Below are 16969 nucleotides of genomic sequence, written 5' to 3'. Positions count from 1 at the left end.
TACGGTACTTGGTATAATTATCAGGTATGAAACTTCATTGTCAGTAGATGGTCTGTATAAATGTCTCTTCAGCTCTATAGAAGAGATTCATCATCATAATGGCATCTCTGCTTTAAAGAGGTGGTTCACCTTTAAGTTAACTTTTAGTATGTTATGGAATGGCCAATTCTAAGCAGTTTTTCAATTGGACTTAATGGTTTATCTTTTATAGTTTTTGAATTAATTGCCTTTTTTTCTGACGCTTTTTAACTTTGAAATGTAAGCACTGACCACATCTAAAAAAAACAGTCGCTATAAAGCTACAAATTTTTTTGCTACTTTTTAGTACTCCGATTTCTATCCAGGCCTCTCCTACTCATATTCCAGTCTCTTCTTCAAATCAATGCATGGTTGCTAGGGTAATTTGGACCCTGGCAACCAGATGGCTAACATGACAAATTGGAGAGCTGCTGAATAAGAAGCGAAATAACTCAAAAACCACAAATAATAAAACATGGAAACCAATTGCAAATTGTCTCAGAATATCACTCCAGTCTATATCATACTAAAAGTTAACTCAAAGGTGAGCAATCCCTTTAAGACGCCTACAGCGTTATTTCTTCATAGGTTGCCAGCGAAACCGGACGTCACGTGGTGAAATATGAAACTCTCCTATTTTTCTCCAGCGTAGATAAGAACACCTGAGCTTAGTTTGCGTCATTACATTGATTCCAAGTCACAGTCAATAATGCCCCACCTGGAGCGGATCCCATAGAAAGTACTGATTAACTTATGTCACTGCTCTCCTGATCGTTTTATTACGATCAATAATCACATATTGAATAAAAGGGGTAAAGTACTGTGAAACAATTTAAGGGTTATATTTAATTCCATGGGTAATTATTTTCGCTTTAATAAAAACCTGGCGGCAGCGGCCCTTGTTGTTGCAATGGGCCAGGCGCTATATTTTGTGCGAACTTCAGCTCCCCAGTCTTTTCATACCGTTTTGCAGGATTCCTATAACAACCAAGCGCAAGAAAGGCTCAGATTTCAATGGCTAACACTAAGCGGAAGTGACGCGTATATGAAAACACTTTAACCCTCCCTCCCATTCTCTTGACGTCCGCACTTCCACGTCTCTCTTGTGTGTCCCTGTCCGGTACTAGGCTTCCCCCCTAGAGGGGGAGTGGAGGTACCAGGGGGACAATGGCTGCAGTGTCAGGAGCAGGAGGTGGGGGATCCGGCCAGGGACCCGGTGTCCGTGATGGGGTACGCGTGGCCATGCTCTGCGTTCTCTGGTACTCGGTGAGCTCAGGAGGCAACGTGGTGAACAAGATCATTCTCAATGGGTTCCCTTATCCGGTCACCGTGTCACTGTTTCACATTCTTGCCATTTGCTGCTTCCTTCCCCCGCTGCTCCGAGCCTGGGGAGTCCCACACACTCAGTTGCCAGCCCGCTATTACCGCTGGTACATCATCCCTCTGGCCTTCGGCAAGTACTTCGCCTCGGTGTCTGCACATTTCAGCATTTGGAAGGTGCCCGTCTCCTACGCACATACAGGTGAGTCTGCAGGCCCTGGGATATGGGCTGGGACATTTGAGAAGCAATTGCGGCGGCAGGGGAATTGGAGACTATTATGCCGTTTTCTTTATGGCCGGTATGAAAGGGTTTGTTTAGTCGTGTGTCCTGGACTGCTCATTGTGTTAATACATAATCACGTGAGTCAGTGCTATATATATATATATATATATATATATATATATATATATATATTATATATTATATATATATATATATATATATATATATTATATATATATATATATATATTATATATATATATATATATATATTATATATTATATATTATATATTGAATTGAAAATGAAGTGGTAATGAATATAAGATTTCCGCATTAGCACACATGGTAATACCCAGCCATGGATGTCAGTGGGTTGTTAGTAGATGCCAGTAGTCTATACATATATTTATGATGTTATGGTCAGGTTGGAACAAGAGGCGCACCAGAGAGGGACTTGAAAATGTCTCCTGTTTGTTAACGGTTTGACTTAAAGTCAGACAGCGGCACTATGGGGCAGATTTATTTTAAGTGAGATTAGAACTCACCACAGAAATACTCACCCCACGCTCTGTTCATTCCTATGGGATTTTTAGAATCGTATTTATCAATGGAGGTCACCGTCTAATAAAAATATGGTTTTAAAAATCCCACAGGAATTAATAGGAAGTGGGTGAGTTTTTCTGTGGTGAGTTCTAATCTCACACTTTGATAAATCTGCCCCAAAGACTCAAAGTTATGACGCTTTACTGGATCGTTTAGCGGAAGGTGCAACTAGGACATAATAAAGTATTGCTGCGTAAAGTGCTGAGCGTACCTGTTGTGGATCGGGACTCCGAATATGCCCTGGCATTTCAAGTACACAGAGGCCCAAACAGCCCCCACCATCCCACTAAACATTAACTGTCTATGGCATCTTACAGCAGCCTCTCTGGTATTTGCCAGAACTCACAGATTTCCAGTCCGGGCCTGAAGCGGATACATGTTTTTGGGTATCACCAGTGTAGGGCTCCCCTGATCAGGTGCCCCCTTAAAAATACATGCAGCTGCGCCTACGTGCAGGCACGTGGTACAACATCGTTCACACAGGCACGCACCAGATCGGTGTTCACTAAGGTGCTCACAGGGAAACTGGGAGGGGGCCCCCGGTGACTGCCTGGAGGGGCCTTCATTTGGCAGTCCCGGTGAGCCCACATTATTCCATTCCGACCCTGGGTATCAAAGGCCTTTTCCCATCCTAATGAGGTTTTTGGCTGTTGGAGACAGACAGGGCTGCCATCAGAAATCTTGGGACCCCATACGAGTTATTTGTCTTTAAATACAATTGTGAAGTACCAACATTTTTGGCCATTACCCTTGTACGCGCTATGTAAATTAGGCAGGTTTTTCTTGGACATAAGGGTGAACTTGATGGATGTGGGTTATTTTTCAACCACAGCTATTATGCTACAAACTCCCAAATTATTTTATTAATGTGGGGGGTGTAAGTACGGAGTAAACCGATCGTTCAACTGTAGGAGGGGCCAAGGAACTATGGCGGCTGTAACTGATAAGCAGCTGCAATATTTATTCATGGAACATGTCTAGTGCTTGTCGTGCCGTGGGATGAATAACTAATCATACCAGTGCTTAAAGGTGATTGTTCATATAATTCAGTAAATAGGTTACAATATATACACCCTATAATAAGTAGTTCATATAAATAGTTCAATGAATTCATACGCTAATAGGTTAGATCATTTGGTGGTCAAAGTTTAAAGCCTGAGCTTGTTAAACTGCTTTGCATTGTCATTGCTTCATATGGAAGTTTCCACATAAGTTATGTAAGTTTTAACGTAAGTATTATCTAAGTATTCAATATCCAGCTCTCCTCCCCTTGGGTCAGCATTTACCAGGCCCAGAACAATTGTCCCCTCTGATGACAGCTCTACAGACAGGACAATGTGGTAACTATTAGATGGATATACCTGCTACTGTTTTAGTGTGTTCTACTTGCCTGTTGCATCAATCACATGTGTACTAGTCAAAAGAAGAGATGAAGACCATAAGGGGGGGGTGTTACACACATTGTATGAATGTATTCATTTATATAATCGTTGATATATACATGCTTTATATTTGTTAGGGGTGCATTGAATCCATAATAAAATTGGCCAAATACTGAATATGAACCCACATCTGAATATTGTAATTATAGGTAAAATCAGTTGTCACTGCTTTAAAGTAACATACATTATGGGGTTGGATTCAGTTTGGCTGAGCACTTATTCAGTCTCATTCAGTTATTGCAAAACTGTTAGGATTCCAAACATTCCAAACTGAATCATGAGTGTATCCCTAAAATATAAATAGATTTTTATATTAGTATGTGTGTGTATAGGTAGATGGGTCAGGTCCAGGTCATAGGTATTAGAAGAGGACTTTGGGGCTGGGTTGGTTGTGAGTTGGGAAGTAATGGTTTGGGTTTGAGTTGAAAAGTGTCTAATCTTCTCATCACAAAACTACACAGCTATTTGCGGTGGAGCCCTACAGTAGGTGTGTGTGCTTCCCCCTGAGATATTGTGTTATTCCTCTGAATAAACCCAGACAAGCAGCCTTTTATCCTCATTAGTAGTGAAAAAGGCCATAGTTTTCACTCTACTGCGTATGTGTCGGCCCAGATCCATTGAAGAATGGAGAAGTGCAAGAAGATCATCTTAATCTCATTCAGTTATTGCAAAACTGTTAGGATTCCAAACATTCCAAACTGAATCATGAGTGTATCCCTAAAATATAAATAGATTTTTATATTAGTATGTGTGTGTATAGGTAGATGGGTCAGGTCCTGGTCATAGGTATTAGAAGAGGACTTTGGGGCTGGGTTGGTTGTGAGTTGGGAAGTAATGGTTTGGGTTTGAGTTGAAAAGTGTCTAATCTTCTCATCACAAAACTACACAGCTATTTGCGGTGGAGCCCTACAGTAGGTGTGTGTGCTTCCCCCTGAGATATTGTGTTATTCCTCTGAATAAACCCAGACAAGCAGCCTTTTATCCTCATTAGTAGTGAAAAAGGCCATAGTTTTCACTCTACTGCGTATGTGTCGGCCCAGATCCATTGAAGAATGGAGAAGTGCAAGAAGATCATCTTACAGATCCCATACAGAAGTGCCCAGGGCTAGTACAGTGGAACCATAAAAGCATAACTTTTGAAAAGTAAACATAATTTCAAGCAACTTTGCAATATACATCATTTAAAAAATATGCAGACTTTTCATGATTTTTAATGGTTTCTGACAGTTCCCCAAGCCTAGCCCCCTGTTCTCCTGCTGATCTCTCTGACTACTTTGCTGAGCTGGCTGACTACTGTTACTTTGTATCATCAGCCATCTGTCCTCAGCCTGTATCCTCCAAGCCCCACAATTGCCTGCAAACATGATTTCAATAAGGAATGGAACATCTCAGTGCAATGCATTGTATATTATGTAGTTCCTGCATGTTGTTTGTAAGCTGTGGAGTAGTTGTTACAATTTGTAACATCAGTGTTTTAGTCCCTCCTTCCCTGCCAGGATTTCAAATGATGCAGAAAGAGAAGAACTGTTATACAGCTGGATTTCAGCATAGAAAATTGCATTTTTTCATACTTTTAGAAGAAACCGGTAACTGTGATGGGTATATTAGGGGCTTCTGTGTTATGTGGGCCTCTTTATCAAATTCTGGTTTGGAAGCCAGAGTTCCCCTTTAATCTCTTGGATGGTGACTAACATTTAGCAACCCTCTGTTATATTAATTTTACTTAATTCTCCTTTAAAAAGAAATCATACCTCCCAACATTTTCGATATAGAATGAGGCATAAAAAGAATTGGCGCTGGCGTGCGATGAACATTTTTGCTTGTGCCTGTTTTTGTGGTCACACCCTCTAATTATCATGTACATTTTACAAAATTTGGCAGGTTATGAAAGTTTTTACACATTTCTGTGGTTTTTATGTGTTATTACAGTTTTGCTAACTTTAAGCTGCAAGTCATAGTTTTCTTTAGAGACCTGTGACAATTGTTTCTTTGCTTATCTTAAATTGTTACAAAAAAGTGCATAAACAGTATCTGAATTACCAGATAAATATGAAGATATCATAAATGTAAAATGCAACCCACTGCTTCACTTTGTTTCAACGTAAAGGGTTAATTTCTGGGGCTTGAACTCCCTTTGCTTAGGTGGTGCACAAATTCTCAGGAAAGCGGTGGGACTTCAAGGGGCAGATTTATTATGTGGTGTAAAAAAACAGCCGGAAAATCCACCACACCTCACCAGGCTTCGCTGTGTTAAAAACAGAGTGAATTTTTATTTTCTTAGAGTGACTTCTGCCAGAACTTTCTTACAAAGGTCTAAAGCGATGCAAAATAATGGCGGCAAATCTGGCGTTCACATGGCGTAAAATCAAACACACCTTGATAAACTCGCCATTTATTTTACACAGCCTTTTACAATGTTTTTTTCAGCAAATATCATTTTACACAGCATAATAAATGTGCCCCTAGTCTCAGGATACACCACTTGTCTACCAGGGCTACCATTCCTGTGAGATTTAAGGGGGGTGGAGAACTGGCAAATGCACAGAAAGCTGACACAATAGCAATGGTTCCTTACAGTTGGTGGAATTGGGTATGTCTTCATAAAACATATATTTATTTCTGGACGTTCATGCAGTGGTAATGCAATGTAAGCCCAACTGAATACATTCATGTCCTTTAAAAGTGAAGCTGTTGTTTACAGTGAACCAGGACTTGTGCAATGGAAATAGCACCTGCACAAAGGAAGATGTTTGTGGAAAATTATGTGTGTGTATTTGCTATTGTGTGAGGTACACCTGCATCCAGGCAATCTGTGAGCTGATGACATTGCAGTATGCAATAAAAGAATAATGGGGGTAATATGTTGTTGCTGTTTAGGTGCCCTCCACCTTGATTTTCTGCTTTGTGACAAACTTGTTTCTTTTTATATTACAGTAAAGGCTACAATGCCAATATGGGTAGTGCTACTGTCCCGGATAATAATGAAGGAAAAGCAAACCACCAAGGTGAGAAGGAGCCATTTTTGTCTACAGGGTTTGGCAACATCAGCCATGAGTGGTCTTGGAAACCCATCACTACCAGCATTGAAATAGGTTGCTATCTGCTACAGGCCAGCAACTGCACACCTATATTAAATCAGCACTAGTGATGGGCAAATCTGATCCGTTTAGTTTCGCCAGAAATTCATGAAACAGTGAAGATTCGCTGAATTGCATGGTCGACAATTTTTTTGACCCATGACAAATTGAGCAATAATACTTTCACGCACAACAATTTTTTTTCACCGATTGGAGTCTATGGGTGTCATTTTCGTGGTGAAACTTGGCGAAAAAATTTTGCTCATTACTAAGTAGCACAATAGTCAGTACATCCACTAAAACCTTTGCATATGCTGCTTTCTCCCTTATGTCCCTTGTTATGTAACTAAATTAGCTGTGATGTGTAAAAGTTGAATTAAAGGGGACCCCTCACCCAAAAAAAAAACATTCCAAATCCTATTTTATCACATTAGTCAAGCAAAATGAACTTTAATTACACTATATAAATGATTTGAATCTTGTTTCCTTCAGTCTGGGAATTCATAATTATAGCAAGCAGGAAGCAGCCATTTTGTGGACAGTTTAATTAAGGCAAGTCTTGCATCATCTCAGAATCTTGTTTGTGCACCAGAATGGGGGACCTGATGTCCATTTCCTTGCCCTGGCTACACAATTAAGCGGTAAAGAGAACGGGGGAATGTGTGGAGAGCAGTGACATCTAGGAAGTGCTGAATGGAAAGTGAAAGTTATTGTCTGCCCCGCCTCTATGCCACAGGCATAGAGGAGGGGCAGACAATATTTGATTGACAGCTGAGAATTTTAAATGAGCTTACAAAAGCTATGAATGCTTTCATAAAAAATTGAAATTGTATTTCATGTTTAATTTGAAAAGGACTTTAATTATACAGATTTTTGTGTTTGGATGACAGGTCCACTTTAATACATCATTGTTTTTTTTATTCACATTTAAGTTGTCATTTCATTTTCCCTGTACAGTGTAACATGGGAAATATTAGACTACTTATTGTTTTACTTTACTCAAACTAGGATGCATGAACAGGTTTATCTTTGCAACCCTTATGAAATGGCTGCAAAGATATCTGACACATCAGCACTGTTGCAAGGCGGGGCCAAAGTGTAGATTTAGTTTTGTGGTCAGTGGAGAGATAACACGATCTAATCACAATCATTGCAATGCTAAAGGTTCCAAGCTGTATGTTTTGTTATAGACAGTCGGTTTTACCTGCATTTTCCTAAGATGGATCTTTCATGCATTCCAAAACAGGCCTGTTTTTCATATTGGCCTATGCTCATGGCACAGGCAGTTGTCGATTGCAGTTGACATGCAACTTTATATTTGCTATAATATCCTTTATTATCAACAATATTTGCTTACTTTAAATACACTTTTTAGATTTCATTTTGAAAACTGCTTCTCCGTAAGCATTATATATCGGTGCTTTTCAGACCGTTGTCCTTTGGATCAAATGTAAGTGCTCTGTTTCCATACAGCAGCAAAAAGTTTGGTTGGCTGCTGCTGATAGATCCATACAGTTTGTGCTACCAACTAAAGGTGGCCATACACGGGCCGATAAAAGCTGCCGTCAGACCGAGTCGGCAGCTTATTGGCCCGTGTATGGGGGCCCCCGACGGGCTTCCCCGATCGAGATCTGGCCGAAAGTCGGCCAGATCTCGATCGGATGGGGTTAAAAATCCCGTCGGATCGCGGCCGCATCTGTTCGTTGATGAGGTCCCGCGATCCGACCGCCCGTTTGCGAACGTGAAGGATCCGATCGTTGGGCCCTAGGGCCCACGATCGGATCAGCCCGATATTGCCCACCTCAAGGTGGGCATATCGGAGGGAGATCCGCTCGTTTGGCGACATCGCCAAACGAGCGGATCTATCCGTGTATGGCCACCTTAAGTGAGTTGTACTACTATGTCTGTATCTGGAAACCTGCACTGTTGGAGGATTTCAAGCAGAGGCCTGAATAACAGTGCTTTATACCAAGAGAGAGGTTGACTATTTAGGTGGAGGGAAAAGGTACAGGATATCTAAGGCTGACAATTTATATGGTGGGAATGAGGCAGTCATACTATTAGAGTGACAAGATTTTATACAGACTGTATTTACCAAGTATAAACACAGAGGAAGTATTCCAAAATATAAATGTGTTTGTGGTGGCTTGTGGTATGTTTAATGCTCTGGGTTGTGTCGGTATAATAATTCTCACATTATTAAATGTATATATTTTTTTGTCTCCGTTTTCCAGGTTTATATGTCTCTCATGCCTATTATTGGAGGTGTTCTGCTGGCAACAGTAACTGAGATCTCCTTTGACATGTGGGGTCTGATCAGTGCTTTGGCTGCCACCCTCTGCTTTTCTCTACAAAACATTTTCTCCAAAAAGGTTAGAATAGATGGTATTTAGAGCACTTAAATACTAAAAGGATATAGGTCTGTTTTTACAAGTAAGCTTTTTGCATTTTATTTGCATGTTTTAAAACATAGGTTGGAGCTGCCCTACTGTTATCCAAGCAAGCAGGTAAAATGCCTCTACTGACTCCAGTAAAGAAGTTTATAGGAAATAACATGTCTAATGCTCAAACAGTTCATGTTTAAAAGTAATTATATCTATGCCACATTTTATTTGTGCACCCATTGTTAGTCCCAAATTTTTCTATAATTCTCTGCATATTGGTGAGTTAAGTTGGGTTGAACAAATACCAAATCCTGTCAAGTTCATCCCGTCCAAACTATCCCCCCCCCTCTAGTTCACATATATATAGATAGATAGATAGATAGATAATTAGTAGTCAATACTGATCTTTTATCCATTTTAATCTAGGTCTTGCGGGACTCTAGGATTCACCATTTACGATTACTGAACCTACTGGGCTGTCATGCTATTTTCTTCATGATACCCACCTGGGTGCTACTAGACCTCTCATCCTTCTTGGTAGAAAGTGACTTGGTAAGAGTGCTTTCCAGCTCTGTAACATTTTGTGCAGTGTTTTTGCTTTTCTGCCTTGGAATCTGTAGATATCCTTGATTGTTATCCACTAATTTGGTCTCGGATCTATTATTTTCATTTGAGCTTTAGATAATGTTTTATTTCATTGCAATAACCAAAGAGTCGTAGCAAGTAAAATAAATAAACATATAAGTTTTAAACTATTTTCAGAATGTTGCAAACATTGTATACAAATGAATGCAGCATTTACCCTCTTGAGTTGCGATTTCCTTAATTATATCACACTCTAAGGGGCCGATTCACTAAGGGTCGAATTTCGAAGTTAAAAATACTTCGAAATTCGACCCTCGGATTGAAATCCTTCGACTTCGAATATCGAAGTCGAAGGATTTAGCGCTAATCCTGCGATCGATCGATCGAAGGATTTTCCGTTCGATTGAACGATTAAATCCTTCGAATCGAACGATTCGAAGGATTTTAATCCAACGATCGAAGGAAAATCCTTCGATCAAAAAATCACAGGCAAGCCTATGGGGACCTTCCCCATAGGCTAACATTGACTTCGGTAGCTTTTAGCTGCCGAAGTAGGGGGTCGAAGTTTTTTTTAAAGGGGAAGTACTTCGACTATCGAATGGTCGAATAGTCGAACGATTTTTCGTTCGATTTCGTTCGAATTCGAACGAATTTAACCAATTCGATGGTCGAAGTACCCAAAAAATACTTCGAAATTCGAAGTATTTTTCATTCGAATCCTTCACTCGAGCTTAGTGAATCAGCCCCTAAATGTTTTCAGTGATCCAGTTTAATTTATGTGAATTTTTTTAAAACTTGTTTTCCTCCTCCCTGCCTTCCCTGGGTGATATGTAACAAAACACTGCAAGTATATGGGACCTGTTATCCAGAATGCTTGGGACCTGGGGTTTTCTGGATAGCGCATCTTTCTGTAATTTGTATCTTCATACCTTAAGTCTAATAGAAAATCATGTAAACCTTAAATAAACCCACTAGGCTGGTTTTGCTTCCAATAAGGAGTTATTATATCTTAGTGTGGATCAAGTACAAGGTACAGTTTTATTATTGCAGAGAAAAAGGAAATCATTTTTAACATTTGGATTGTTTGGATAAAATGGAAATCTATGGGAGACGGGTTTTCTGAAATTCTAAACTTTGATAACAGATCACATACCTGTATATATAATAATGCCATTGGCTTTTTAGCAATTGCTGATTGCTGTAATTTGCTGCACAATGGCTGTTCATTTCAAGTGAAATAAACTCATCAGGTTTTAGTTGGTGATCTTTTAAGTTTTGTCAAAAACCCGCTTCTGGAAAAATAAAACTAGATGAAAATGTTATTATGCAGCAAAGCAATTGATTGCTGATGACTTTATTGGGGATCTCTCTAATGCACAACAAATGATTAAAATGTACAAGTTTGGGATCGATTATCCAGAAACCCATTACCTACAAAGTACGAAAGGCCGTCTCCAATAGACTCCATTATAATCAATTAATCAAATTTTTTTAAAATAATTTCCTTTTTCTCTGTAATAATTAAACCATGCTAGATCCCAACTAAGAAGTAATTAATCCTTACTGGAAGCAAAACCAGATTATTGGGTTTATTTAATGTTTACATTATTTTCTAGTAGACTTAAGGTATGAAGATCCAAATTACGTAAAGATCCATTATCTGGAAAACGCCAGTTCCCACGCATTCTGGCTAACAGGTCCCATATCTGTACACTCATGCAGTATGTCACTTGTGATATTCATTAACTTGTAGAGCTACAGCTTTGATGTGTCCACTGTTTAAAAATGACAATTGCTATCTAAACTGCTGGATAGTGCGCTATTAGTGTAGCTGTTCTCATAAGAATCTATAAAATATATTTTGAAATTGTGTTGCCTTTAAAATGCTATGCTACCAATGGCCAACATGGCTAAGGAAATTGCTATGTGTTTCTGTAATTACTATTATGAATACCAAGAAAAAAGGTTTTGTTATTATGTCTCTTTATCCTTAAAGACATGGCAAACAGGTCTAAACGGTCATGTAGATACATTTTAGCAGCACTTGAGGACAGGCTTTATGCTCCCGCTTTAAATTCCTGATATTACAAATAAGGAGTACAGTATGTTCTCTCATTATTCCTTCTATGCTTTTTCAGTGCTCTCAAAGGGCTCCATGTACTACTTATTTCTTTAGAATTTAGTCCTGGAATGGCTGTCTCTAGCTTTACTTTATCATTACCTAATTATTGTTATAATTTTTTGAGATCATTCTGACTTAATTTATGCATCCAAAAGGCAAGTGCTGTAGGAGGACTTGGTATATCTACTATAAGAAAACTAAACACATTTTTTATTCTATTTCTTAATCCTTTCATTTGTCACCTTTTTAAACTTTGTTTTCCCATAGAGTTCTGCTTCACAGTGGCCATGGACACTACTCCTTCTTGTGATCAGTGGCACTTGCAACTTTGCTCAAAACCTCATTGCCTTTAGCATCTTGAATTTGATTAGCCCTCTCAGTTACTCTGTAGCCAACGCCACTAAGAGGATAATGGTCATCACTGTTTCACTAATTATGCTTCGTAATCCAGTTACTGGCACCAACATCCTGGGCATGATGACTGCCATACTTGGTGTCTTCCTCTATAATAAGGTGAGTATCTGTCAGACTGAGATGGTCTCTTTCTTGTTACATCATTCTTGTGTGCATATAGAGGAATGAATCATTTTTTGAGTTTGAGTCATGTGATTACTTTAACTGCTGCATCACAGCAAGCATTAAGGGAAATTTGAATAGCTTCTTTAAAGCAACAATTTGGTCTTCCCCCAGGCAAAATACGACGCAAACCAAGAGGCAAAGAAACAGCTTCTTCCACTTACGTCTGGGGAGCTCCAGGACCATCACCGTGGACCTCCGGAGAAGCTGCAGAATGGCATGGCCAACTTCTCACCTGGAAGAGACTACCAATATGGTCGGACCAATGTACTTACTGACCACTTTCAGTACACTAGGCAGAGTCACCCAACAGCACACAACCGCTATGATATCTAAAGCCCACACCCACTTTTTACAAATCATTGTCTTTATCTCTCTTCACCCATTCCAGCTGATCCAAATAATGCCCATGGTCTAATTGGTCATGCCTCTGATCTCTGGCTAAGTTATAGCATGCTGGGAATTTCTACAATTTTAAGGAGCAAAGACAGCTAGGGAAGTAAAGCTCAAAAATGCACTCTTCTCGTTTACAAAATATGGCCCAACTATCTATTTGGAGACCAGTTCATATCTGCTCCTGGAATACCATATTTTGAACTGACTGATAACAGCAGGATGTGTGTTAATCACATCAGATTCATTCTCAGTACAGCTGTTTTCTCCTGGCTTTGCCTAGTTACCCTGGAATCATCGCTGTCTGCCAATGTCGCATGTGTTTTTAATGATGCCTACTCAGCCCTACTCTGCTTTCTCTTCTTAATCCTCTTATGGCCACCTCGCTGTTTTAGACTAACAAAATGATGGCCAAAAAGTGTCTTTTAATTTAAACCTGTACATACAAGGCCTCCGTATCCCTGTATAGTTGTGTTTGAAACAGCTATTAAATGGCTGCTAGGCCGTAATCACTGTTTTAGGACTACATAGAGCATTATCTTAGGAGCATTAGAATTTTTTTTTAATGAGAAATGTGTGGCATTATAGATCCATGCTGCGTGGTGGTTCTGCAAGTTGAGCAGAAATTGCTGTGGAAATTCTAGTGCAGTATTTGCGCCATGTCAAAGGGGGGGAAACATATTGTTATGATGTCTAAATCGGCCAACCTGACACTTAAGTCTTCAAAACAAATTATATATTATTTATACTGAAGAAAACTTGTATGAGGAACAAGAGCAAAAAAAGTACATGGATCCACTTGCGATCAAGAAAGTGTATTTTGGTGAAATTTTGGTGTCCTGCAGAATGACTTTAAATAAACAGATTTTTTTTTTTTTTTTTTTTTTTGATATACCGGTTGGTAAGTACCAGACTTTTCACATGTGCCCCATTTTTCTGTTTTTTTTTTTTTTTTAGTAGGCTTTTAGTGAGTTCAAAGAAGTCCTGCTCATAAGGTAAATCAAATAAAAGGAACCTCACAGACTCCCTTAAATGATTGAGGATTTCAGACCTGACCCCCACAAAGTGAGTCATGTCGCACAGTCTTGGCTCTTAGACCCCTGAACTAAGATATTTGTGCTCCCATTACCCATAGAGCTTGCACCAGGGTGTGTAACAATTGGGACAGCAGACCCAGTTATTCTTTGGAGGACAGAAGTTTAGACAGTACGACTCTATCCTGACTGATGAATAAAACTGATGGTTTGGTTTGGGGTAAATTGTAGGCCCACTAAGTTCCTGTTATACCACTTCCTCCTCCTAATAAAGCTCTGTTGAATTATATTGGCTGTTACACTGTGGTGCTCTCTGGCGGCAGGAGTGCATGTGTGTCATTTTAATGGAAACCGTCTAACTGGTTACAGTAGTTTCCATTAAAACAGATGCCAGGCACATCAGGCATGTTTGAGCACTGCTTAGTCACCTTACAAATGTCCATTAGCCTTAGTGCTGAGAGACCGTATTTATCATTTGCATTTTCTCCCATGATTTGCTGGGGGATAAGGGGGAAGGCAAATCTTTTCTGTAGACTGCAACGGGGTAAGGGCAGGCGACAAAGCGCTTCTTCGGACGACTAATCTCCCTGAAAAGATTAGTCGCTCTAAGAGTGATTTGTTTTCCGAAGTCGCCCATAGATGCCTCACGAGGCAACTTCGGAAAACAAAGTGCTCCGAGTGCCATCCCGCCAGAGATTGATTCTAGCCGACAGGAAGGCTTTTATCGGGGAGATTAGTCACCCGAAGTAGAGGCGATTTGTCACCGGGCGACTAAATCTCCCCGAATCTTAGTGTGTGCTCTTACCCTTACAGTGTTTGTGCTACAGAAAAAAATGGCAAAACCATATTTTAATCGGATGCAATTTTTTTTAACATCTAAAAGGATTCAATTGTATTTTGAAGCTAGCTGTGCTCATTTAGAAACTCACACTAGTGTTAACTTGTTTAATTTAGCTTGAGGGCAGACACTTCAAATTCCTGATCTAGGAGTGAAGAAGTAGTCAACAGTACACCGTTGCTATAGGGCAGAAAACCTAATGGCCTGCCTTTAAGAGACTCTGGTCTTTAATTTACCCTTTCTTTTCCCTTTCAAGTATGGCAGACTTCTACCATTTTTATTGTTATCTCCATACATCATTTTGTTATCCAAGAACTGTGCAAAGGTAGTGAGATCCTGTTCTGTGTTATATGGGGGGTAGCATACAGGGTATAGTAAACAAGGATGTGTTCTTATGCTGCTAGTGCCACCCGCCTTCCCTAGAATGTGGTGCAGGTATGTGACCTGTTATACAGAATGCTGGGGACCTGGAGTTTTCCGGATCTTTCTGTAATTAGGATCGTCATGCCTTAAGTCTACTAGAAAATCATGTAAACATTAAATAAACCCATTAGGCTGGTTTTGTTTCTAATAAGGATTAATTATATCTTAGTGTGGCTCAAGTATAATCTACTGTTTTATTATTACAGAGAACAAATAAATAATTTTTAATTTTTTTTTGGATTATTTGGATAAAATGGAGTCAATGGGAGATGACCTTTCTGTAATTTGGGGCTTTCTGGATAATGGGTTTCCAGATAACTGATCCCATACTAGTATCTTATACTTCTGAAGGATGTTCCTTTTTTAAATAAAGAAAGTTAAAACAGAGAAGAAAAGAAATATGCTATTTAAATTTTTTCTCATGTATCCACCCAAGGCACACTGGGAGTTGTAGTTTGGCAGCTAACAATTTCTAAGACATCTTTTTTGGTTGACTCGTAGTTGCAGAGCAGGATAAAAATGCTAATGTTATTTAGCTACTGTATATAATGATTTATATAATTTCCAACTTTATTATGGTGATGGCAAAATCACAACTCATTTCATATTGGTTACTTTGACATCTATGTGTAGCCCTGGGTTTGAAGGTGGGCTGTAATATTATCCCACTCTACCTTAAGTAATCTATTGGTTATGTTTGCCAGGCTTTCCCTCCCAGTATTTTAATATGCAAATAGATGAAAGCAATGCAGATTTTGCAACACAGATTTAAATGGCATTGAATGTCTCTTACTGGTACTGCAAGTTGTAGGCTTAAAAATAAATATTTCCTTTACCTTTAAATGTGGAAGAAGTAAACATTTGGAAACAGGTGCTGCAGAATATGTTGGTACTGTAATAATGGAGTTAATGTATGCTATTTTACAACCAAAAAATCACTGCTAATAATAATCAACTTTCTTTTTAGAAAATGAGCAAATTCTTCCAAGATTGGAGGATGTTTTGTTTATATAAGACATCACTGTTTGGCAGCTGAAGGCTTCCTTGTACAAGCGTGTGTCTGCATGTGCTTGGGTGTATATTTATTATCATCATTCTCCTTGCGATATATTTTCTAAAACACATATGGGGATGTTCACCTTGGGACAAATGTTCAAAAGTGTATAACCTGTGCCATTTAAAATCATTTTATAACACATCCTGCTTTTTAAAAGTGAAGCATTGACACTATATCTACTTTTGCAGATGGTTTTTGTCATTTCTGAAGTTTTCTCTTATTCCCTGCTTGGGACAGTGGACCATGCTCATCCAATTGGCTGAATTGTGCCATTCACTTGTATTCCAGACATACAAATAAATGAGAATGATTGGGCATGCACAAGTAGCCCTTTAGCTTTTTTGTCACTCAGCAGGGGTCAAGCAGAGAGGACTAAGCAAGACTGAAAATCTATCTTGTAAAGGCTTAACTTTTACAAACCAGGATCAATAAGAAAGTGTATTTAATGTCAGAGGCATTTCATAAGGCATTTTGTTAGCCAGAAGGAAAATATATGAAGGATAATAATCATATCCATAAAATAAAATTGATTTTTCTACCCAAACATAGAAAGCGATTACATATATTTCAGATATGGAAATCATTTATTTACACAATATTATGCTGTTTCCAGGCAAAACATCTGAAATGGCCCATTAATCGGCTGAAGATCTTTAGGCTGCTGCCACATGGTGCAGATTCTCATCCTGTCTTCATAAGCAGGCCAATCATCACTCCATTGTGGCAGTAGCCTTGCGTCATATTGATTTGATAAAAAAATACACTAGCCATAACACAGATTGCTTATGGTTGCACAGTTTGCACAGAACTATATTTATGATGTAATATAACTGTGAGTGATATACATCTGCTGTATTGTGTACTAGAATAGGG

General features: G+C 39.1%; 1 protein-coding gene across 1 annotated transcript; it reads left to right on the top strand.

The window, feature by feature from the left end:
* The first annotated feature begins 1102 nt into the window (after positions 1-1102).
* On the top strand, positions 1103-15337 carry slc35e1.L (solute carrier family 35 member E1 L homeolog). Its single transcript, NM_001093272.1, is given in 6 exon segments — positions 1103-1540; positions 6542-6612; positions 8919-9056; positions 9495-9620; positions 12043-12288; positions 12466-15337. Coding segments are annotated over 6 exon segments (1158 nt in total). The 5' UTR covers positions 1103-1185; the 3' UTR covers positions 12688-15337.
* The last annotated feature ends 1632 nt before the right edge of the window (positions 15338-16969 follow it).

This window comes from Xenopus laevis, chromosome 1L, assembly GCF_017654675.1.
Source record: "Xenopus laevis strain J_2021 chromosome 1L, Xenopus_laevis_v10.1, whole genome shotgun sequence".
Classification (NCBI taxonomy): Eukaryota; Metazoa; Chordata; class Amphibia; order Anura; family Pipidae; genus Xenopus; species Xenopus laevis.
The sequence above is the reverse complement of the archived record's forward strand: the minus strand, read 5'-3'. Positions and strand labels throughout refer to the sequence as shown.